At 33.1% G+C, this 24,834-nt stretch overlaps 3 protein-coding genes across 4 annotated transcripts; 2 read left to right on the top strand and 1 right to left on the bottom strand.

Annotated features, from left to right (window-relative positions):
• The first annotated feature begins 8,421 nt into the window (after positions 1-8,421).
• Positions 8,422-12,166, top strand: LOC114316922 (uncharacterized). 2 transcript variants are annotated; one of them, XM_028263620.2, is made up of 3 exons: positions 8,422-9,123; positions 10,958-11,172; positions 11,388-12,166. In XM_028263620.2, exons 2-3 carry the CDS (start codon positions 11,092-11,094, stop codon positions 11,928-11,930), a joined length of 624 nt encoding a protein of 207 aa, XP_028119421.2. In that variant the 5' UTR covers positions 8,422-9,123; positions 10,958-11,091; the 3' UTR covers positions 11,931-12,166. The 2 variants fall into 2 exon arrangements, with proteins under 2 accessions (XP_028119421.2, XP_028119422.2); XM_028263621.2 differs by having other exon boundaries at positions 8,484-9,123; positions 10,874-11,172.
• A 2,550-nt stretch (positions 12,167-14,716) lies between these two features.
• On the bottom strand, positions 14,717-18,721 carry LOC114316923 (BTB/POZ domain-containing protein SR1IP1). Its single transcript, XM_028263622.2, has 5 exons — positions 17,999-18,721; positions 17,744-17,813; positions 16,797-17,414; positions 15,980-16,522; positions 14,717-15,694 (listed from the first exon to the last, which is right to left on the bottom strand). Exons 1-5 carry the CDS (start codon positions 18,112-18,114, stop codon positions 15,158-15,160), a joined length of 1,884 nt encoding a protein of 627 aa, XP_028119423.2. The 5' UTR covers positions 18,115-18,721; the 3' UTR covers positions 14,717-15,157.
• Positions 18,722-23,576: 4,855 nt separating this feature from the next.
• LOC145822455 (uncharacterized) lies at positions 23,577-24,113 on the top strand. Its single transcript, XM_082919516.1, has 2 exons — positions 23,577-23,858; positions 23,967-24,113. Exons 1-2 carry the CDS (start codon positions 23,577-23,579, stop codon positions 24,111-24,113), a joined length of 429 nt encoding a protein of 142 aa, XP_082775642.1.
• The last annotated feature ends 721 nt before the right edge of the window (positions 24,114-24,834 follow it).

Consider the following 24,834-nt stretch of genomic DNA (forward strand, 5'->3'; position numbering starts at 1 on the left):
TGAGTCCAATTTGAACGCTCTTCATGCAATAGAGACTTTTGATATTTCTTCTTAAATCTAAATGATCATGCATTCATTTATTGCATGAATAATAAATATGGAGGAAAAAAAAGGTTGTTATCCCAATAAATTATATAACTCAAAATTCAAGCTGAAATTGTGGATTTCTGCCCCTATTTGAGTAGTTTTTCAGTACTTCAAAAGTTTCATTTCAAATTGATAATTCCATTTCACACTGTAATATTCGAAAATCCTTGCACAACAAGATGTGGCATTTTCATTTCATGTAATGTGGTGAATTGGGATAATCATGGATCCATTCAACCCATCTAATCTGATCTAAATTGATTTTGGACGGATACGCGTCTTTTAGGGGATGGATACAAATGTAATATTTTAAAATTCGCAAATACAGTTCGAATGATAAATCAACCATCTCGCACCCGTATGAATCCGATCCACACGTAAATGAAGTTAAAAAAAAAAAAGAAAAGAAATAAAGAAACTGCTAACAAGTAACAACATAAAGTTGAAATAACAAAATATATATTTTTTTGAAAATAAAAAATAATACCTTAAAAATATGCATGCATGGTGCCATAACTTATTATAAACAAATAATACATATCTTTTTAAATCACTAGTTATTGGAGATTATAAAAGCTGTGAATTATAATTCAAAAAAATGTCAAAAAATTATGAAGTCTAAACTGCTAAATCGATCGTATCTATCCGCTAACCCACATGGCCCGTTTAATCCGCATCTACTAAACTAGTGAACAAATACAAATTAATTTTTTCTAATCTATCAATTTTTAAACAGATGGCGAATGAGATGTCATTCGACCAACCCGATCTGCAATCACCCATATGGCGAACCATAGGCATTATAATATATATATATATATAGACTTAATTTAATAAGAAAGACATTATTATTTGGTAGTAGTTTTAGCTCAGAGCAGACACAAACCTGTGTCAGCCTTTCCACTCCACGCCAAACAGCCTAGCAATTACTATTCCTAAACTATATAGGATTGATTGTTTTAAAAAAAACATTTGTTTAGGGTGCAAGTTTAATAAACTATGGTAGCATAATATGCATGTACATGGACAGTTTAGAGCCCCAACCCCTCCACCTTTTTGTTTGTATTTTGTTCTCGTAAATTAAGCAATAATTAGGCATGGTGGAGGGACAGATCTGCCTCACCTATACCCACAAAATATATCATTGAATGCAAAATAGTTCACTACACACGAAATATTTTGTTTTTAGAAATTTTATGTATCTTTATTACAATTTTGTCATAATTATAAATTATATCTTAAAATTTATATATTTTAATTTTTTTACATGTTTCAATAATTAAAAGTAAATTCAAGTAAAAAAAATTAAAAATTAAAAACAGAATATTCTTAAAGTGTACTCTATAGTACTCAAATGCACCAGATAGGTGAAGGTGATTTATGGGAAAGAAAATACTATTGTATGTTTGGAAAAAAATTCGTGCGTTGCCCAAATGTGTGGCTTCTAGAAACAGTTCTTCTTTGTATAAATTCTTGTTATAGAACTCTTTTTGTGTAAGTAATTTCTGGCCACATTGTCAAATTAATATTCAATTGAAGAGTACTGACAGAATAGATGACGCCTGAATGACCTGTAACAAAAAAAAACCTGAATGACCTGTAACAAAAACAAGAGATTCCTTCGACAGTGGTTCGTCCACCCGGGGCACTCCGACGATCAAATCAGTAAAATATCTCTCAAAGTTAACCAATAGTGCTTAACTCACTAGACAAAGCAGACATACCTTAGACCCATGGGATGCCTCCCTTTTATAACCACACAATCCTAATCTCAATAGAAGCCTAACTCTAATGGACTTAGGATTACTATTAATCTCTCTAAGAGTCTTATATTTACTCAAACTGAAGTCTTCTCCCATTCTAAGACTCTTATCCCTTATCCGCTTATTCCAAAGATTACTATTAATCTCTCTAAGAGTCTTATATTTACTCAAACTGAAATTTTCTCCCATTCTAAGACTCTTGTCCCTTATCCGCTTATTCTGAATTCTGGTATTCTCGCAGATAACCTCGGCCTAGCCGAAATCATCTCAGCATCATGATCAGGACACGTGGCATCTCGGCTGACACTTCGGTGACACGTCGACCACGTGTCGTCATTCAAAATTTATGTCCCCACACTTTTCATGCGAGAAAGTTGTATCCGTGATCAAATTTTATATATTTAAAATTTTTGTTCTAAAATATTTGGGGTATTGTTCCAAAAACAAATGGATTCCTTGTCATATAGGTTGCACATGGATTTAAGTTGCTCTTTATTTCACAGATAAAATGAGGATCTCTATTTTATTTCATAAGCTAAGTTGCAACGCATCATTAAACTTAAGTTTAATAGTCTATAAAAAAAAGCTAAAAAATATCTTAATTATTTTTTATTTTAAACATAAATTTATTGATACGGATCCTTCACAACTAATAATCTTGAAATGAAAATCTTAAGATCTGGACCATTTGGTCACTAACCATTTGTCATTATTTTTTAGCTAAATTCTAAAATAACTTTTAAATTACTTGGATTCGAGATTCCACCATTAGTTATCATTAATGTCATTATCTAAGAATAATTAACTCAACTCAATGAATAGTTAATCACTGTTATGTTTGATCATAATGTCACCCGTGATCATGATCCACAAGAAAAAATTTAAGAATACATAAAATTAAAAGAATATATATAACTTGTCTGGATGGGTTCAACACAAAATGTAAACTACAACCTAAACTCATTGATCCAATTAAGGGGAAAAAAAAAAAAGAGGAAGAAGACGTGAATAGGTAGCTCATGTTTTTGGAGCAAAGATCTTCTAAAGTGATTTTTTCTTAAAGTTTTCTAGAGTGTTACATTGTGTGGTTGAAATTTACTGGCAAGTCACATCAATTTTTTTTGATGTGACTTGCCAGTAAATCTCAACCACATAATGTAGCACTCTAGAAAACTTTAGAGAAATTTCACTCTAAAAGATCCTTGGTGCATGTTTTGGCTACTTCCTTTAGATAATTAGGTCATGGAGCACTAACTGGGGGAGAAACTGAAAAAGATGCACATGGAGAAAGAAGCCAAAAAAAAAAGTGGCAACAGTATTCATTAAAGAGATGAAGATACATATATCTTCTTACTTTGGGTTGATTTGATTGATTATCTGATCAAAATGTACTTGGAGATCTTTGATTTTTAGAACAGGATCTACTTGAGAATTATTCTTGGCTTGCATCTGTGACAAAGTCAGAACAATAAAAATAAAAATAAAAAATTGTAGCTAGGCACCAAAGAATTAGAAGGGAAATTATTCAGCAGCACCGGATTAGAGGGTTGTTTGGGAATAAATTATTTTAGGTGATGTGATTAAGATAAAACAGACAACAAGTATGTTAAAGTAGTAGGTTGCCAAACAACCCCTAAATCTATTAACGGATTAGATTGAGACTTGACTGATGTAATTAGAATCAAATTCAATCATTTGACGGGCTCAAATTCGATCCAATTATTAAAAAATATTCTCAATCCGTTATGATTATAAAAAATAGACATCTTTGGTCTCAATCTGATTATAAAAAGTTAAAAACTAAACTTTAAAATATAAGGATTAAATTGAAATAATATGGAACAAAGTGAAATTTGAATTATATTATATGAGTAAAAAGTATAATTTATCATTATTGTTAAAACAGGTCTTGTATATACACATATCATTTTTTTTTATAGAGAAGATGGAAAATAATAACAATAATAAAATCAATCCTCAATACAAAAATAGCATTGAATGTGGGTATCCATGTACAAGTAAAAACAAATGATAAAATTTAGCAAAATGTTATATAATTCTACTTTTTAGATTTATTTTTTAGATCTAATGTTATGTAAGTGAGATGATTAGTTAATAATTAAAAAATAATGAGAGAAATAACTATCTTAAATATTTTAATAAATTACCATATTATTAAATTTAAAAAATAAATTTAATTTTTAGAATAACACGGCACTACTCTAAAGTTCATCCTGACTAAACAAGGTAGGGTGAGTCGGTTATAAACTGGACAAGTAGAAGAAGGTAGAGTTTATTTATTTATTTATTTTTTTATTAAAGATTGAATGTTAACATGTTAGTAAAATTAAATTACAACTAACTTCAAACCTTCTATTCATTACATTCTTTTTTTGATAATTTATGTGTCCGAATCAATTTATGCGTACCTCAACTAATTTCTAAGGGATCAATTTGCAAGTACCTTTAATAAACTGTGCTATTAAAAGAGCTCTGATTTGAATATATGTCAATCCAATGATTTTCCGTTCTTCTCATCTCTCACGCACTTCTGTTTCCATTTTCTTTTTGAAGGGGGTGGGACCACAAAAAAACAGGACAAGGCAGAGAGTGGCTCAGCCTTTCAGCAAACCCAAAAGGACCCACCACCCCATCAGTCTGCGCCTCCTTGCACCGGCAACGCGTGCCTTCTATGTCCTCTCTCTCACTCTCTCTTTCTTTGTTTGTTTCATATGTGCCTTTTATACATTATATATATATTCATGTAACTGTATCTATGTACATATATCTTGAGAGAGATGGAGAGAGAGAGAGAGAGAGAGAGAGAGAGTGATCCGCGTTTGCTCAAGATGAATGCATGTGACTGTCCTTGTTGATAACTACAAGCAGACATGGATTTCAAATTCCTTTTTACTTGCACTTTTTATTTATTTTTTTAACTAATAATATGCTAGTTTGATTACATTTCACAATTCAAAAAGAGTTAAAGTACAAAATTTTTATTTAAATTTGTCAGCAGAATTTTTTTTTGAGAAAATATCAATTAAGGCTTCGTTTAGGAAGAAGGGTTGAGGCTATTTTATTAACAAAATAAGTTTTTTTGTCTAATAAAATAAAACATCACATCTAATTCATAACCATTACATTCTTTCTCTCGTCAAAAAAGTCAAAAAACTTTTTCCAAACGAAATTTTTTAATTTAAAGTTAAAATAGTCAAAAATCCAAAAGTTAAAAAGCCAACTCACTTCCCAAACGAACCCTAAAATATAAATTATAAAAATATTTTTAAATCAATGATGAACTTTATGTATATTAACATATAAAGACATAAGTTTCTTTCATTAATTAGAAGTTAATTTTAGAAAGTACAAGCACAGTGTAATAGCCTTTTTTTAAGTGAGGTTGGCCCACTCAAATTATGTTTCAATAATGCTTTTTGTTACTCAATTTTAGTAGTATGTAATCTCCATCTTTGAATTATGATAAGTTATATATGAGCATATATATATATATATATGACATTAGCGGTTGACACCAGTAATTTGTGTGTTAAATTAAATAAATAAAAATAAAATAAAATATTTAATATATATGGATTGTAACTTTACTTGGTAAAAATTTTCCTTATTAATTTTGTAGTTTTAAGTTTAAGTTTAAGTTCAAGTTTTGTTATCTAATAAATAACTGAACACTTTAGTATAAAGAAAAATAAAATTTCAAAACAATAATCTATTCACATATATAATAGTATAGATAAATAGATACTATGTGAATATAATTAAAAAATAAATAAAACACAATGGTGAACGTGTTCAATTTAAAGACATTTTTATTAGTTGTATGTGAGGAAGTCCGTCTTTGAAAAGATTTTTTCATAGAAAATATATAATTTTATAATCAGAATTAAATGGCAATGGTGTTTATATAATTAATAGTCAACTTAACAAGTCCTATGTTTTAAACTGATAGGCCCACCACCACCATCATTTTGTATAAATTTTTTAAAATTTTATTTATTTATTTATGGAAAAATGTTGAGATTTTTTTTTTTTATCCCCATCACCCCCAATGTATTAGGATTGACTAATTTTTTACTTTTTGTTTTTTATTTTGTTTTTCTCCTATTACTCATTGACATGTGTCTGTGAAGATTGTGAGGATAAAAAAAACATGGAATCTCTATCATTTATGTTTATTTATATAGCATAAATCTTTGAATATTCATGGTCTTGGATCATTCCTCTTCCTATCTGTCCGTGATTCTGTATTCTGTATGTACAGCTACGACATAACACGGACAAACCAAAACTCGCTCCCAAACAAATGGAGATCTCTATCCATATGCCCCTCTTACACTTACACGTAACTCTAGCATATATTCGGTGTGACACCATCTACCAACCACATCTATCTAATCACACGTTTCTAGCCTGCTTCCTCTGATCTATACCGTTCATTTATCTACTTTGATCAATTAATGGTCTCGTGGTCAAGCAATGGCTATGACGTGTACATCAAATCCGTGTCCATCATCAAATCCAACCAATCTAGATTCATGTACAAATGCAATGTATTTGTACGCGAAACTCATGATCCATACATGTTTGGTACCATTATTGAGATTATTTGAGAGAGAATAATATTAGGGATTATAAATAAAAAAAAATATAAAATGTTTTATGAAGATTTTTATCTTTTGATTACTATATGATATTTTATTGTAGGTGTAGTTTAAGAGTGTATAATTTTTTATGATTATTTTTATAATATATTTTTTTTCATAATTTCTAATATTACTCTTTTAAAAATTTGAGTTAAAGTATTTAGCATAATATCTATTTACAATTTGTGAGGTAAAATTAAGTTAAATAAATTTAAAATATAATTATAAAAAAGTTAGAGAAAAATAATTTTATATAATACCATATATATATACATTATATTAAAATTAGTGTTTTTTTCCATGTTTATGTGGCACATTATAAGGACTTACTTTTTTTTAAGAGAGTCACGTCAGCATATATTTTCTTAATTATTCTACACAAACCCAAATTTAATTTAAATTATACTAACTTTATCTATTTTACATGGATTCTATTTGACAAATATTTCTTTTCCATATAGGTTTTTCTTCTTAATTCTTTCAAGGGTATTAGGATTTTTTTAATGCTAAATTGCCTTTTTTTCTTCTTCTTATTTTCTTGTGCATTATTCTATTCTCAATATCAATTCTATATTATTCTATATTATAGATTTGTCATTTAAATTTTATACCAATTTTATATATGAAATTATACATCATTTCTTATATTATTTTATATAATCATAACTCACAAGAGAAAAAACTTGCACAACAATGATACTCTTAAGGAATTTCTAAAGTTTAGATTTACTGCTTGAGTTACTTTTTCAATTGTTGAACAGTAAGTCATTTATGTTTTGGTATCATATTACAGATGATTAATCACTTCACACATAGAGATGTATTTATCGTTTGAATATTTTCGTTATTATTATTATTATTATTATTATTATTATTATTATTATTATTATTATTTTGGTTTAGATGTTGTTATATAATTCTTTCTTGGTTAATTGTTGTTGAATTTCTTTTATATAGTTAATATTTTAATTTAATAAGAGTATTTATTTTATATTTTTATATTTTTATAATTTAATATATATATATCATATAAAATCATTATATGATAATCCAATTACAACATATTTATATTTAATTTTTTAAATAAATTTTATATAATTTCTATTTCTACAGATATTTTTATTTTCCAAATGAATATAAAAGAAAATTAAATAGTTAGAATTATATTTAATTTTATATTACTAATTCTTTTTATAATTTAACTATTATTTTTAATATCAAAATGAATATTTACTTAACTATTTTATAATTTAATATATCATACAAAATTATTATATGATAATTATACTTTTATAATATGATAGAACTAAAATTTTCAAAATATACAAATAATTTAACTAAAATTAATATATATAAGTATTCAAATAACAATTTTATAGAATGATAACGCCAATATAATTAAAAATAATAATTAAAATCATATTTTAATTTTTATCTTTTATAACACACAATGTACCATTAAATATTTTTTTTAAAAATAATAATACGTGTATTGTATGGATCAATTGCTAATTTGATTTATTAAAATAAGTAATGACTATTCTTTCACAAATTATTTGTAATTTATTTATTATTATTTTTTAATAAATCAAAAGTAAAAATAAATATTCATTTAAGAGAATTAATAGATTTTATTTTTTTATTATTAATTTTCAGTGTCTTTGTGGGCGGGCCAGGTGAAACCTCCTTATTCTCCCTCATGGGGTTGTTTGGGGTGTCCTAAATAAGTACATTTTTTGTCTTTTTAGATTAAAAAGTTGAGGAAAAAACATATAAATGTTTGGGTTAACTTTTTGACTTTTTATGAAAAAATATGTAATAAAAAATTGTAAAAATTGATTTGTAGGGAAAAATTAGGATTGGGAGTTATGTAGCCGTAATTGTTGACTTTTAAGGAATAGTATTAGCTTTTTAACTTTTTGAATGATTTTTTGAATTTTTGAATTTTTTCATACTACCCAAACATGGCAATGTGCATATCTGTATATATATATATATATATATATATTATATTGAGACAACTGTTCTAGTTATATAGAATTGTTGGGTGCATGTGATTCACTTTGGCAGGCCAAGCTGTTATTTTGATGATTTTTGGACTCTGAAGTAGTGCAAGGCCTTGTGATCCACAATATTTATAAACTCTCTCTCTCTCTCTCTCTCTCTCTCTCTCTCTCTCTCATACACATATTTATATATAGTATATGAATATGAGACTATGAATAACAAGTATTATATGGAATAGAATATATCTGTGCACTGCTGGACCTGTCTGAGGCACCTCTTCCACAAAACTTGAAAAATATTGGGCTAGGCACTGGGATTTGTTTGCCATGCCTCAAACCCCAAATGCAACATCTCTTTGGTTTCTGTGTGAAAGAAAAAGAATCTCGAATTCTTCTTCTGTTGTATTTTATTCTCTCTATTTCAGCAGCAGCAGCAGCAGCAGTATATAGTACTGATGCGAATGTGAGGAGGAAACTTTCAAAGTTGGGTTATAAGCAAATAGCTGTGGTGATTTTCCCGGAAAAAAAGTTTTTTTCTCTTCATCATTTTCTTCAGGAAAACTTCAAGTTGTGATCTCTCCTCAATTCATGAGAATCGTACAGGTCAGAACTATCTTTATTTCTTTTGCGTATATCATCATGTGGATGATGGTGAAGAATTTGAAAACTCAAAAGGGATTTTCTTTCTTATTAGTCATAGGAGACTTCCTTAATCTTCCCTACTTTTCTGATGATAATTCAAATTACAGTTATAAAATCTGTTGCTTTTGTAAAAATTTTAACCTGAGAAGATGATTCAAGAGTTTGTTATAATGATTTGGTGTAATCGTTCTCGCTTTCAATTCTTTCATGAATCTTGAAGGCTAATTTTTTTTTTTTTTGGTTTTGGTTTTGGTTGAGGCCTGAAAAATTATTTTTTTTCTTTATCTGAATTGTCGATCTTAAGAAAATGAATTGAATGATATGGTCCATTTAAAAATAGAGCCTAGTAGTTTCATAGGTGTAATGAGAAACTTATCAGTTACTCAAAGAGACTTTGAGTAAGTTTGACATTGTAATACAATTTTTGAATCAAGGGTTTTCGTACTCTGGTGATCTTAGCTACCATGTCCGGTAATTACCTAGTATGTGTATACTGGAGGAGACTACATGTATAGGACAAAGTTTCAGACATCCATGTGATATACAAAAGTATAGATATGTATATATGTTGATGACAGATATGATTAATTTTGAGTTTGATAGAGCTCTAGTACACAATTTCTACTCATAAAATGGTATGTGACAAAATAGTTCTATTACTAGTATAGAAACTGATCATAAAATCAAACACATAACACACATATAAGATTTTTTTTTAAGTAGACTCACTGATAAATTTTGTAAAATCTTATTATTTTGCTTTTGATTATGTGACCAATTTATGTGTTTACGGACTTATTCGTGAAAAAAAACGAAAAAGAAAATATGTGTTCAACAACAACTGCCAAGAAAAAGAAGAGACCCATTTACTGTAAAATGCATAATTAATTTCCAAAAAATAACATATAAGATAAGGTAAATAATACAAATAGTTTATGGAGTTTACACGATGTGTTAATTGGATTCATGTTGTTTCAATTTGCTTAATTTTGTCCCTTAATTTAACGGATTGTGTCATTTTAGTCCAATAAATAATCCAATAAATAACGATTGTTAAGTTTGATAGATGGAAAGTCAAATTATGTATCAATTTGGTCTCTGTAGTTTACACAATATGTCAATTTGATCCCTGTCAAAATTGAGCAAATTAAAACAACAGGGATTAAATTGATAAATTGTGTAAACTATAGGGATCAAATTGACACATTTTGTAGGTTTTCTGTCCACCAAACTTAACAACCGTTATTTATTGGACTAAAATGATACAATCTATTAAATTAAGGGACAAAATCAAAAAAAATTAAAATAACAAAAATCAAATTAACCCATTATCAATTACAGACGCCATTTACATATTTTATCCTATAAGATAATGGGTAAGCGTTAAACATATTGAAACTTGGATGGAAGGATTAAACATCACTAGAAATTATCAGACTATAGTCACTAGAAATTCTATTGGTTGAAATGGAAAGGACAGCATTGGTAAAAAAAAATATCCAAGTCACATATGTTAAGCTATTATTGTGGTGATGAAAGTGATATCCTGCCGTATTAGGAGATATTTTATGAGTATCAATTCTTGTGGCCCAAAACTAAGGACAAAAATGTGTGAAAAACAAATAAGCAAACCAACAAATTATAATAAAAGTAGTTGATGTTATCACTCACCTGTTTTTTTTTTCCTTCTCTCTTCTTTTCTTTTCTATAGGGTATCGTTCGTTCATCTGTAACGGTGTCATTAATGAGATTCCTGGTTTTGATCTTTGCCATGTTTCTATACATTAACTCACAGGCTTAGAAACAAGGAAGGGACTATATCTTGAGAGTGGAATCTGAAAGAATTCAACTTTCATCATCTAGGGTTTCTAATTCAGATTAAAGTACTTGTAGAAGGGTCGATAAAGTGAGACTAATTACTAAGCTCCAATGGAGAGGCTGCTTAAGCCATATGACAAGGAACACATGAAGATGGCCATGTTGAAGCATGAAGAAACCTTCAAACAACAGGTACTTATCTTCCCATATTTTCCATATTACATTTTGCTCTTCCAGATCCAGCTTTAGCCACTGGGTTATATTCATTTTTACATGCCCCATCCAGCTTCAGCGAGAGTTTCGTGCACCATCCAGTTTTAGCAAGAGTTTCGTGCACTGAGTCTATTTTTTTTTTTTTCCATGCACCCTCCTCGGTAATGATTCTAAGGCTGAAAATCATATTGCAGGTGTATGAACTTCATCGTCTATATCGGATCCAGAAGATACTGATGATGAAAACCAGCACTGACCAAAATAGCAAGCCAAAGGGACAAAATCAAGAAAGATGGGATTCTAGGAGTGGAATCAGTTTGAATCAGATGATGAATAATAATATCCATCAAAAGCCTCCACCAGAGCTTGACTTGGAACAACCCGCCGAAGAGTATGTTATGGAATGTGATGGGGATGGAGAGCTAGAGATTGAAGACGAGAACGAAATCCGACTCACTTTAGGCCCCACCAGTTACTACAGAAGAAGAAAGAAAGCGGAGACGCCACCCAGTTCAGATTCTGGACCAAGCTTTTCTTCCTCTTCAGGCACAGATATAAGTAGAGAAGAAACAAGAGGTCAAAAATGGGGGCTAACCATGATGCCTGACTCAAATTATGGATTCCAAAGTGCAAGAAAAAACAGTTTTGATGTGGAAGAGGAACAGTTGAGCTTGAGCCAAGATAGGCTACAACAGGCTCCTTGGCTTTTCCAATCTTTGAGACTGAACATGACTTGACAAAAATCTTTGGAGTCAGTCAGTCAGTGTGATAATGATTTTATTAGAATGCATTTTATCAACTAATTCTATGATAGATGGATGATCATCATCATCATAATGTTTGTGTTGAATACTTGTTCTTTTTGTTTCTACCATAATGGGTGATGGAGTGTGAAGATGATTTATTTCTCATTTTTTGTTTTTTTTTGCTTACACAGTGATCAATCAAATCAGACACAATCTTCGTATATTAATGCGGTATTAATCCCATGTGATTATATTTAATTTTGTAATTAAATTTTGTGTTTTAAAATTTTATTATTATTTTTTTGGCTTTTAGTACCCATAAGAATATAAAAAGTGACTAAGCTAGGACTATTCCATTTTCACTTCCCAGTAGTCAGGCTTATCTGCACATCACTTCATGTACCAGTTGCCAAAACCAACAAAATTCTTAAATAGTTGCACAATTGTCAGCATCCCTCCCAACTTAGCCAAAAATATCTGGACATACGGAGTTATTATTATGCCATAATGATGTAATAATATTAAAATGATCATATATTTATGTATCATTTATTTTATTAGTTTAATGATTTTACTTGTTATATATATATTTTTATTAATACAATAATATATAACACATCAGGAAATAGATAAAATATAATATATAAATATAATCGTCATAACATTATTATTATAATCTCTTAGGTTAATCTTATAATCTCTAATGCTGTTTTTGGTTGGCGGATTTGAGCAGTGATTTGAAAAGAGAAATAGAAAAGGTAGGTGAAATGAGAATAAAATATGCTTAAATTTTACATAGTTTCACATACTTTTTCCTTTTCTCTTTCCAAATTCCTCCCCAAATCCTCCAACCAAACACAGCATAACTGTTACCAGTAATTCTTCTACTTTTATAAAAATTAATTATAGAATTGAAACACAGCCTTCTCACATTGGAGAATTGTGTTCAGTCGTATAATCAGTTCCTAAACTTTTTCTTGAATACATACTTAATAGTTTTCAAATCTTTGCAGTAAAGAAAACTAAATCTAAAGTCAATGAAGCCTGTTTTCATCTACTTTGATCCTTGTGCACAGAGATCACAAATCTTTATCTTCACTGAATAATTTTTCAACACACTGAAAATATGTCAAAACAAATGGTAAAAACACAAATTTGGAGACTCCAACGATACAATCCACCAAAAATCTAGCTAAGATCACAAAAAGCTTGTCTGTCAAAGTTACGTACGTTTCTACTCTTGTACTCAATTTGCACTTTGTTTAATCTTCACGAATAAATTGTTTTAGAAACTCCTTTGCCACGTGTTCTCCATAATTTTATTTGTCCCATATCTTGAAAACAAAGTGATCCCAAGCTATTTTACATCAAGTTAGGTTAGACGAATCTCAACATACATTTGTTTATAATATTGATGACTCATCACTTGTATTTTATTTCATGTTCATCGTTTTCAACCCACAACTTGAGAGAGTTTGAGACTTTAAATTTTTGTTTTTCCTCCCCACCAAACAGTACATAGGAGAGATTACAATTCTTGTCTGCCACCAAATGAACACTAGATTCCCATTTCAAAAAAACAAACAATGCTCTCATCAATGAAGTCTGTTATGGAAATCATTTTCATTTCCACATCCTTGGAATTGAAATTCCCACCCCATCCATTCAAAAGCATCCTCTTTTGGGTCATATGATGATTGAACCTCAGAACATTTTAACATGCTTCTCTGAGTCTGTCCCTTGGGTTGTGTTTGTTGTTACTTTTCTTTACTAATAAAGCTTTCTATCCAAAAGAGAATTCAATAATTCTGGCTCAGAGACCCCACCACAGTGCTGCAATCAGCTACTGCAATTCTTGTTTCCAAAAAGCTACCTTTTAGCTTGAGAAAACTACTATTGATTTACTGTGAAATGTTCTGTCAAATTTGATAAAATGTTTCTAAAAACTGTTTTTAAACACTTTTTTTAAAAAAAAAAAAAAAACAACTACTGATTTACTGTGAAATGTTCTGTCAAATGTGATAAAATGTTTCTAAAAACTGTTTTTAAACACTTTTTTCTTTAAAAAAAAAAAGAAAAGAAACTGCTGAAGTTTGGCTCTAATTTTGTTGAGATTTATCCTACAACAAAAACTTTTAAAGAGCAACTTTAGACTCTAATTTTGTTAATTTGGTCTTCACATTAGAACTTATGAATTTAAATTGTTCCGTACTAATATATTTAGGCCTTGTTTGGGAATATGCTATTTTAGTAACTTTTGACTAAAATATGAGGTAAAAAAAACTAGTATGTTTAGTATGACTTTTTGATTTTTTACGAAAAGAATTTTTAACTTTTTGATATAAATTATAGATTTTTTGTTTTTTTTAATAATTTTTTAACTTTTAAGTTAAAACAAGTACTTGCCAAACGAGACCTTAGTCCTTTCGATTTTGTTGAGATTCATCCTACATTCTGAAAATACTTTGACTTAGAGACGATTTAAACTCATGTTCTATAATTTAGTGATCACATGGAAATTTTTTAAAAATTAGATACTGAAATAAAACAAAGCACAATTTTTTTTGAATTATTAGTGTAATTAGTCCTTTAAGTTTTTTGACCCTTCAAAGATTCTTTTCGCATCAAATATAAGTCATTTAAATTTTTTTCTTCTTCTTATTTTTTTGAAAACACACACACATACACGCACCAAAAAAAAAAAAAAGCATACCAAACATGAAATATATATATATATATATATATGTAAGTAACTACAATGGGAAGAGTGACAGTCCTGACATAGAAGGCTTATTTTTATAATCACCACATTTGAATTTTCGTACTAATAAATGAGAAAATTATGATGATATAATATTTACAGTAACATCACACAAAAAGAAAAATTAGATACAGAAGACAAAACATGGAGACTCCTCTCAAGCCTTGCCATGATAATTCAACAAAGACAAGGTAAAATACATTGTCGGCGGATGCATTCCTATTTTATTTTGATTTTTAATATTTTAATTATATTAATTTCATCGTTAATTTATTCAACTTGTCCCAAAATCATTCCTGTCCAAATTTTCGATACTATTGGGATCATTTAAACACAAATTAAATAAATTAGAGATAAAATTAACACAATTAAAATAAGAAGAACCAAAATGACACGAATTACATATTTGACATACTCATCAAGAGTGCTAATGGAGCTCAGAGAGAGATCGGCGTCTTCAAGATACGGAATGGCGCCGATCTCTGCTGGGTTTATTGTGACCTTTCGGAGTTCCATCTCCGCGCACAAAAGGATACAATTTTCCAAGTCTTTTGGACACAGAGCTGATGAATGATTTCCGAGGCAGAGGAGGCTTATCAGAAGATGACAGAGGTCTTCTCACAGGACTATTTAAACCCGAGGATGATTGGTCTGCTGGTTTTTCAATCTCTTTCAATTTCATCTTCATTTTGAGTAACTCAAATTTGAGGTCCTGATTTTCTCTCTTCAAGCTGGAGAGCTCGTCGGAGACCGGGTGGATATTGGTGGTGCACAGGTTCATTTTGGGGGGCAGAGCAGGGGATTCAGAGCCTGTGAGGCTTCCGTCCATGACCTCGCGGAGGCGTTGTTGCTCGTAGTAGAGAACTTGGACTACTGTTTGGACCGGGAGGCGATCGTTGTGAGCAGCGTGAGCACAGGCCTCTCGGGAGAGCCTCTGGCAGTCCAACACACTGCATACTTTCTTCCTTTCCAAGTCACTCAAAGCAGGATGGGCCTGTGATTGAATTGAATAGATCAATTTTGTGAAACACATTTATGTAAAGATTAATATGTTGGCATTTTGATAGAAATGGATTGTGTTCATTAGAAAAATTTAAACTATGATTAAATTGTTGAATTGGGTCAAAAACTTAATTTTCATTAAAGCTTAGGTTCTTGATTGATAAGGTGAAAAAGAAAGTAGTCACTATTAGGTCTATATATCATATTAATGTGCATGGTGATAGATAACAAGGTAAGAAGAAGTTAACCAACACCTCTTGAAACTAAATTTCAGTACCTTCAAGTAAATATCTATGGCCCTATACATCCCATCCTCTGTCACCCTTGATTGTTCTGGTATGAGTTCAGCAAGACTGATGAACCTGGACACCGACAAGTTCTGATCCGATGCTATTTCAGCAATGTAGCTTTCCATGAGCCTCCCAACCCTGTCCATGTCACTCGGTGGAGGAGAGACAAAATCATCATCACCACCACCGTAGCCCAAACGATTACCCTCCGATTCATATTCCAAATAATTCATCATGATCCTCTGCACCGCATCCACATCGAGCAATGTATCTCCTGTAAAGGAAAAGGAAGGGATCAAAAGATCATCCAGAACAGCCTGTCCGAGTTGCAGCCCCATTCTCTTTTCCAAGTCAAGCCTGCAGGCAACCGTTGTCTCCAGATATATTGCTGCCCGAAGCAGCATTGAGAGGAAGCTGACTGACATGGTGTTCTTCTCCCTTGGCAGAAGACTAACTACTGTTTCCAAAACTACCCTCTTCTCGTGTTCTTGTCTTGGCTCAATCTTCTTCCTCCCATTCCCATATATTTCCTGCAATGCATAAACCACAACTCATATCAGCTCTGAAATTTTGTGCTTTTTTTGTTTTGTTTTTGTTTGTTTTTTTTGTAAAAAAATGTTCATATTCTTGATTGTTCTAGGAAAATATTGATACAATTAGAAGTTGGAACTACAAAAACTAAATTGATACAAGAGACAAATTATGAGATAACGGTTATAATTTGACCTATATATATATATTTAAATACACAAACAAATAATCGAAATTATTAAGTTAAATTGGGATGATGACTAGAGATCTCACCAAACCTCGAAGAGATTTTTGTGCATAGAGCATAAGAATTGGTCCCAATGCAAACTGTTTAAACCCTCTAGCCAACATTGCAATCAGAACCCTTTGGAATACATCAATTCTGAGAGCAGTTAAATCCTCAGCCCACCAATCCGCAACAGGTTTCAATTGAGACCCTGAAGAAGAAGAATTAACACCCTCAAAGCCACTGTCTGTCCTGCTTGACATATAAAACTGGTTATCTTTGCAAGCAATATATGCAATTGTGTCTATGCACCTGCTCACCAATTTCACTGTCTCTGCAATGGGAAGAAGATTCTCTGACATATGCAAAATTGAAACTGCCCCTGCGAGGGTTTTGAGTGCCTCTTCGTTCAAGTAGGCCTCAGTTCTTCCCACCAGGTTTCCAGCTGCATAATCTTCTGACATCTCTAAATATTCAGCCACGCATCGGAGCATGGCAATGTTTTCTGTGCCTATTTCAAAATTAATTCCGTAACAGAATTTTGCAGCGAGCTCGAATGCTTCTGCCCCTCCAGGGATGTCAGGGAGTTCAATCTCAGAGAGATCAGCATCGCTTGATTCTGACACCAATTTCCTTATGTATCCACATTTCGAGACTAATGGAAACTGCATGAAAAGGATGAAGTTTGAACAATTTAATCATAGATTTTTTTTGTTTTTGTTCTTGTTTTTATGTAGTTAGTTTGATTAGTCTGAGGGTTTGAATTTGACAAACAACAAAGGATATGGTATTATTCAGCTCCAAAAGTGGTTTTTACTGAAAAAAAATAGGGACTATAAAGGATTCTTTAATGTTGTGTTTGGATTATAGGGAAAAGAAAAGAAAAGGGATAGAGTACTCGATTTTATTATCTTTTGGATCCCTGTACAAATCCAAAATCCAAACAAATGATACATCAATTCTTGAATTGACAAGAACAGAGTTTAGATTTTACCTTGTGCAATGTAAAGGAAGCTCCACCAGCATGAACAGTGACATCACTAGGAAACTCTTGGGAGAAAATCCTGTTGGAAATTTAAATCCACTTTTAAAAGTCTTTTCCTTGCAAAGTTCGAGTTTTTTCCTTTCTAAGTTCTCTCCAAGATCAGCCAATTCATTTTGAAAAACAAAAAAACAAGATTTCTAAACCCTTCAAGACAAGAGTTGATAAAGCAAATGAAGCAAACACAAGGGTACGTAGGAAACAAACCATTCACTAGTCCTCTCCATGGCAGTGGAAAGAAATTCTTTCTTCTTGGTAGACATGTGAGTAGTGGTGGGTGGTGCAGTACGGTACTTCTGATCAAGATCCACCATGGCAGTCATTGAAGTGTGTTTGGGATGCTCATGTCCCCATTATGTACTTAATATGGAGGCAATAGTAGGAAGATTTGCACTTGCAATTCCTCTTAAAATTCTCCGCAATGCAACAACAGTTAAATTATCGATTATCAACTCATCTGAAAACTTAAATTGTTAAATGGTATACCCATGAACATAATATCTATTCTCTGTTTTCAGATGGATTGAATCAGTGGCAAGGAGAGCACTTGTTCAAGCTTTGATTCCAGTAATGATGTTATTATTGGAGAAAAATAATTTCAAACCGTCATTGCTACGTAGGTTAATTACCCATAATGGGTCTCTTATTTTTGGCGAAAGAAGGGATTCTATTTAGGGGTAGGATAGTCTTTTGAATAATGAAGTTGGAAAAGCTAATGGCATTTTGGGTATTAGAAGACACAAACATGGGTAAATAGAACTAAAAGAAGATGTAGTTTTGTAGTGTGTGGTGGGAGGAGTTCGGTTGAAGGGATGAGATGGTGGCGCCTAACGGTATAACTTTCCACGTGGGAAATACTGAATTTCTCCATCCATTCACTAGAGTACCATTTTTATTTCTTTTGTGTTCTCTATGTTATTGTTTCATACGGAAAATGTTACACATGAGCTATCTTTTTATAATCGGAGATAAGATCAATCTATTTCTCTGTCCATTCATTAGAGTGTCATTTTTTTTTTTTTTTTTTTTTGTTCTCTATGATTATTGCTTGATACGGAAAATGTCATACATGATCTATCTTTCTATAACTAGAGATAACATCAATTGATTTTTCCATCCATTCACTAGAGTGTCAGTTTTATTCCTTTTCTATTCTCTATTATTACCGTTTGATACGAAAAATGTTATACATGACCCATCTTTTTACAACTAGAGATAAGATCAATCGATTTTCAAAAATAAAGTGGATGATATTAATTTAAAATTGATAAGATGTGAGCTAGCACAAAATAATTTTAATCCACAAATATATTATTATGGGTATGTAGCACAATATAACCATTTTCTCTGTAATCCACTGCATGGTGTACGGTTGCATCTTGGCCATTCATGTCAGTAGTATCCGAATTCACCAAATGATGGTGGAAAAGTACAGATAAAGCTTGACTGATACCTGGAGAGATCTAGCCAGTTTCCACTATTAAAATACACATGGACTCTCCTATTTATTAAATGGACAAAAAATTTCGCATTACATAATATTTTAAAATTGTTGAATAATTATAAATAAATAAAAAAATTGTAGGATTTTGTGAATGGCAGAATTAGGGCAGTGACCCTCCAAAGCACCGAATAATTTATTGAGATATGTCATTAGGCAGAATCTATCATATTATATTTGGACCCATGTGTGTGATATGGTAATACAGATCTATGGTTTGGTTGGGTCCAGAATTAAAATTAAAATAAGGTATCAGACAAAGCCCTAGAAGTACCCACCATGGAAAAAGTACCCACCCTGTTGCTCCTGCTGCAGTGAAGAAGGTAGTAGGTGGTGGAAATGGGATCTTTGGCTTGATCAGTTATTGAAATGTAGTATGGTAGTAGTAATGGGACAAGCTTTGGTCTCAATTACGTCACACACACACACACACATATATATATATATATATCAATCAAACACCAAACAAGGAAAAAGAAAAAGGTTATTTACTGTCATGAAAACTCACATTTGACATATCGATCAATCCCTCCCCCACCACACCCCTTCTCTCTGTCTTTCTTTCACACAAACACTTGGATCATAATTGGTTAAGGCTGTTTACAACCCTCCATAAATTAAAAGCAATGCATTTAATAAAAATTTTGTTAGTAATTTAAATAATACTACTCAAAAACAGTTATTAACAACATGTGACATGCAGCACAAGATCCAATACCAAAACAACAATGATAGAGATCATTAAAAAAATTTCATCACTAATAACTCTAATGAGTTAGAAAATATAAAAAATAAAAGAAAAAAGAAAAACACAAGAGACAACCATCACATTAAAGGGAGATCCACCTCATTAATGCTCCCCTAGTGCTCCTTTTTTAGTGCTTCCAAGCATTAATCAAAGCAAAAGGCAACAAGTTTAAGTCCCATTTAGAATAGTGGCCTAGATTGTTACCCAAACCTCCAACATTGGATTTGAAAATTAGAAAACCTCATCATCATTGGGACAGCATGTGACTCCATAATTGACTAATATATATATTTATAGTTTTTCTTCTGATGAGATTGAAGCAAGGTTGTTCGCAAAACCGTTTGGAGTGAGCTTTGCAATTTGTTTTTCATTTTTCTTATGAATAGATGAATTGTTCTCATTTTAGCTGTGCTAACTCTTTTGATCATTATCATGTACTTACCAAACACTCAAAAAAAAAATAATAATAAATAAAATATTGATAGTTAGATGTAATAATACTCTTTCGTGGTGTGAGGATGTATTTTGTGAATGACAACATTTGACTAAGGTGACGCCGAAGTGTCAGCTGAGGTGTCACGTGGTTTGGTCATGCGCCGACATGATCTCGGCTAGGCAAAGGTTGTCTACGGAGATACCGGAATCTGAGATAAGTAAATAAGGGACAAGAGTCCTGGAACAGAGGAGGATCTCAGTCTGGATAAAGATAAAACTCAAGAAGAATTTATTTCTATCTAGATGAGGGTCCAGGATGAGCATTAAGCCTAAGTCCATTGAAGTGAGGCTTTTAATAGGATCAGGTCACTATTGGTTATAAAAGTAAGGCACCCTCATGGGTCTGAGGTAAGTCCTTTCTTGTGAGTTTAAGCACTATTTGCTATCTATGAGAGATATTGTTTACTGACTAGATCGTCGGAGCACCCTCAGGTGGACGAGCCACTGTCGAATTCTTATCTTCTTGTTATCTTTTTGTTACAGGTTTGAAAAATCTAGAAATCCCCTAGATATTGATTTGTGATTATATATCAATTTTTAGCAGTAAATAATAATCCTAATCAAACAATCAAGACAAATCAACACAACGATTTTAACGTGAAAAAACCATAATTGGAGCGCCTCTAATTGTGACGAAAAAACCATGGACAAAAGTCACAAAACAATCCACTAAGAAGACAAAAGGAATTACACAAGTGTACTCTCAATTACCTAGCGAATCCACACCCGAATCAAACCAACCCCTATATGCCTTTTCCAACCCCGTCTTCATCTTGGAATTGTCTTGCCCAACGTTGAATCCACAACATCGATGTCGAATCCAAGACGATGAGCCACTCTAGAATCCACTAAAGCTTCAGGCTCAAATTTCACAGAATCCACCGAAGAACAACTATTTCTTTTGTATTGAATGAAACAAACAATCTTTTGATGTATACTTCTCAAACCATGAGTTAAACTCAAACAAACATCAAAGAAAACTAGCAAAGAAGCTCTAGATATAAACCCTAATATCCAAGAAAAAGATTTGGAAGCCGTAACCCTAAAAATGGATGAAACCACATATTTATAGAAAACTGATCCGCGATCTCTGCTCGAGCGCAAGAATGGCCGCTGGAGCGAGCCTCACTTGAGCGCAGGAAAGTTCGCTCAAGCGTAAAATCCCAACTTCTAGTACTTTTGCAGACAGGTCAAATTTCTAGAACCAAACATTCTCTGCTCGTGCGCACAAATGACCGTTCGAGCAGATAAGCAACTTCGACTACAAATTTGCTTCTGGTTCAATCTCTGACATAATCAGCGAAGTGGCAAACATGAAAGAATTAACTTCTAAAACATCTCTACAAGGCACAATTCGGGTTAGATTTGCATCTAAAAACTCATAGCCTCATTGAAATAAAAGTTGAACAAAATTACAACCAAAAGGAATTTTGTCAAACGAAATTGCCAAGAATAAAAACCTAACAAGGTTGTTGGGCTTAATCTATTATGCCGATGCTCTCCAGCTGAGTTTTCCCTTTTAGTTGTGTGGTCGGAAATCAACACCCATGATCTGGCGCTTTCTATGGGAACTTAGAGAGAATAGATGGTTAACGATGAACAAGAAGAAAAGATTGGGGATGACATTAGCAGTGAGAGTTGTGAACATGTAGATCCTAACGTCGGGAAAGAAAACCGTAATGAAGGAGCACAGATCTGAATCCTGGAGAGAAGCACGTCAGCAAAGAGATGAATGCCCCAAAGAAAGCAGGCCGAAACAAGTATTACAATGAAAGCGACCTCCAGGTATGGAAGGATAGATGCCTAAGGAGGGACGAGAAGATGAAAGGAATGGCAAACAAGTTGGTAGATCTACAATCGGTTGTCAACTTCATAATGCAGAACAACGTGATACAACCATCGTTCCTGTTGTAGGACACGCCGGTACCAACGGCCAAGACTGACGCCCAGAAAGAAGGGCAGAAAACAATCCCAGCAGTCCCACAGCATGGCAAGGAAAAGGAGCACTCACATCGGCCTTCACGGGATGTCGGGCGAGCAGAGTCAATGAGAGTAGAGTCACAGAGGACACCCCGAACCAAGGGGACCTATGCCAAAGAACCTCAGCATATCCAAGGGAAGAGACTTTTCTTTAATATAGTGAATGAAAAGAAGTCCAAGAGGATTCACAATGACGCTGGAGCAGCGTGCCAAAAAGGCTAAAATCTGTTGATGACCGAGCTCCCGGTCGAACGAAGGAGGATCTGAGGGACTACCTCTAGAGGAAGCGACTCCACGCCGAGGTAGCATCCCTTGTCAAGCCGAGAACGCCATTCTCAGTAGAGTTGGATAGATTTGAGGCCCCAAAGAGATTCCATATGCCGAGGTTCTAGATTTATGACAGTAAGTCTGATTCGAATTTTCACGTTGGCTTATATTTAAACTCAATGGCTTTGTATAACAGGAATGAGCAGTTGCTATGCAAAATGTTTCCTTCATCCTTTGGGGAAATCGCATTAGATTGGTTCCATAAGTTGCCGAAAGGAACTGTGAAGAGTTGGAAAGGCCTGGCCGAGATGTTTATGGCCAGGTTTGTAACAAATAAGTTACACTCACTAAGGTAGACTCCCTGCTGGCTTTGAACATTAGCGAAGGTGAAAGCCTCAAGGCTTATGCCAAATGGTATTATGAGGTGTTTAACCAAATACCAGCATTCAACCAAGAGTTAGCAGTCGTATCTTTCAAAAATGGCCAGGAGGATAAATGCCCACTTCGAAAGTCATTTGCAAAAACTCTACCAAAGAGTATGGAGGAGCTTATAGCAATAATTGAGAAATATGCTAGAGCAGGAAGACACACATAGAACAAAGGTACCAAAGCAGTAGAAGAGAAACAACTCGTTAAAGCGAGGCCGAGGTAACATTGGTTTTAATAGGCAAGAAACAGGGTTGAGGGCTACACAGGCAATCACCACGGTATTCAGGATCCCGGTCTACAAAGTTCTGGAAAGGATCAGAAACCAACCGTATTACAGAGCACCGAAGAAGATCTTTGGCGAGTTTATGAGAAGGAGCCTTGGGAAGTATTGTGCTTATCATAATGAGGATGGGCACTTGACTCAAGGATGTAGGGTTTTGAAGACACACTTGGAGGATCTAGTCAGACAGGGTCACCTGAGAGACCTAGTAAATGAGGCCAGGACAAGGGAAGAGCAAACAAGGCTACCCCAGGCACCGGCAGCACCACTTCTACCACTACCACCACAGCAAGTAGAGAGACCTCGGGTGATCAATGTAATTCACTCAAATTTTAATGAGAATGATGTACGAGGGGAAACTCAGAGAGTGAGACACCTCCAGTATGTGTATTAGGTCCAGCAAAAGAAGCCTAGGACAAATGAGTACCAGGGACCAATGATTTCTTTTACTGAGGCAGACTTGGATATGGTGCAGCATCCATACAACGATGCCCTGGTGATAACACTAAAGATTGGAAAGTGCCAGGTGAGGTGCATACTAGTTGATCAAGGCAGTTCTTGTGACATCATGTATGTTAGATGTTACAAGGAGCTTAGTCTTCACCCAGATGATCTGCAATAATCCAACAACCCAATGGTTGGATTCAACGGAACGCTGACATGGCCTCTGGGAGCCACAAATCTGGAGGTGCAGGCAGGTACGAAGAAGGTAAGCACAAAGTTTACAATAATTGATACCCCCTCCCCTTGTTATTTTGGGAAGACTATGCTTACACGCAATGAGGGTTGTTCCCTTAATGTTGTACTAGCTGTTACGGTTCCCAACTGAGCATTAAATTGAAGAGGTTAGAGAGGATCAGGTGCAGGCAAAAAAATTGCTCCATGGCAGCAATGAAGTCCACTTGCAATGTGTGAGAAACAGAGACAGTAAAAATTAAAGACGAGGACATGGAGATCCTAGATGATGTCGAAAAAAAACTAGCCGACAAGAGTGAGGAAGCTTTGAAGAAGATTCTGGTCCAAGAAGGTGATGAAGAGCGTTTCTTTCTTCTCAGCTCAGGCTTAGCCGATGAGGAAGAAAAGGAGTTGGGGCTTTTCTACGAGCAAACATAAAAGTGTTTGCCTGGATGCCCTATGAGATGCCTGGCATTGACCTTGAGGTCACCTACCATAGGCTCAATGTGGACAAGTCGGCTAAACTTGTCATCCAGCGAGCAAGAAGTCCAACATTAGTACATGTGGCGGCAGTCGAGGAAAAAGTGGACAAGTTGTTGGAAGCCCAGGCCATCCGAGAAGTGAATTACCCTACTTGGTTGTCCAACACAGTGGCAGTGAAAAAGAAG

This window comes from Camellia sinensis, chromosome 1 (assembly GCF_055761805.1).
Source record: "Camellia sinensis isolate YWXY chromosome 1, ASM5576180v1, whole genome shotgun sequence".
NCBI lineage: Eukaryota > Viridiplantae > Streptophyta > Magnoliopsida > Ericales > Theaceae > Camellia > Camellia sinensis.

Bases quoted from the DNA above. Each gene is read 5' to 3' on its own strand.
- LOC114316923 (XM_028263622.2), bottom strand. From the start codon at position 18,114: ATGACTGCCATGGTGGATCTTGATCAGAAGTACCGTACTGCACCACCC. The intron at 16,523-16,796 runs GTGAGATCTCTA...TATGCATTGCAG, and splicing joins AAAAATCTCTTCGAGGTTTG to GAAATATATGGGAATGGGAG. The intron at 15,695-15,979 runs GTACTGAAATTT...ATTCAATCACAG, and splicing joins CCATAGATATTTACTTGAAG to GCCCATCCTGCTTTGAGTGA.
- LOC114316922 (XM_028263620.2), top strand. From the start codon at position 11,092: ATGGAGAGGCTGCTTAAGCCATATGACAAGGAACACATGAAGATGGCC. The intron at 11,173-11,387 runs GTACTTATCTTC...ATCATATTGCAG, and splicing joins AAGAAACCTTCAAACAACAG to GTGTATGAACTTCATCGTCT.
- LOC145822455 (XM_082919516.1), top strand. From the start codon at position 23,577: ATGAGAAGGAGCCTTGGGAAGTATTGTGCTTATCATAATGAGGATGGG. The intron at 23,859-23,966 runs GTGAGACACCTC...GATATGGTGCAG, and splicing joins TACGAGGGGAAACTCAGAGA to CATCCATACAACGATGCCCT.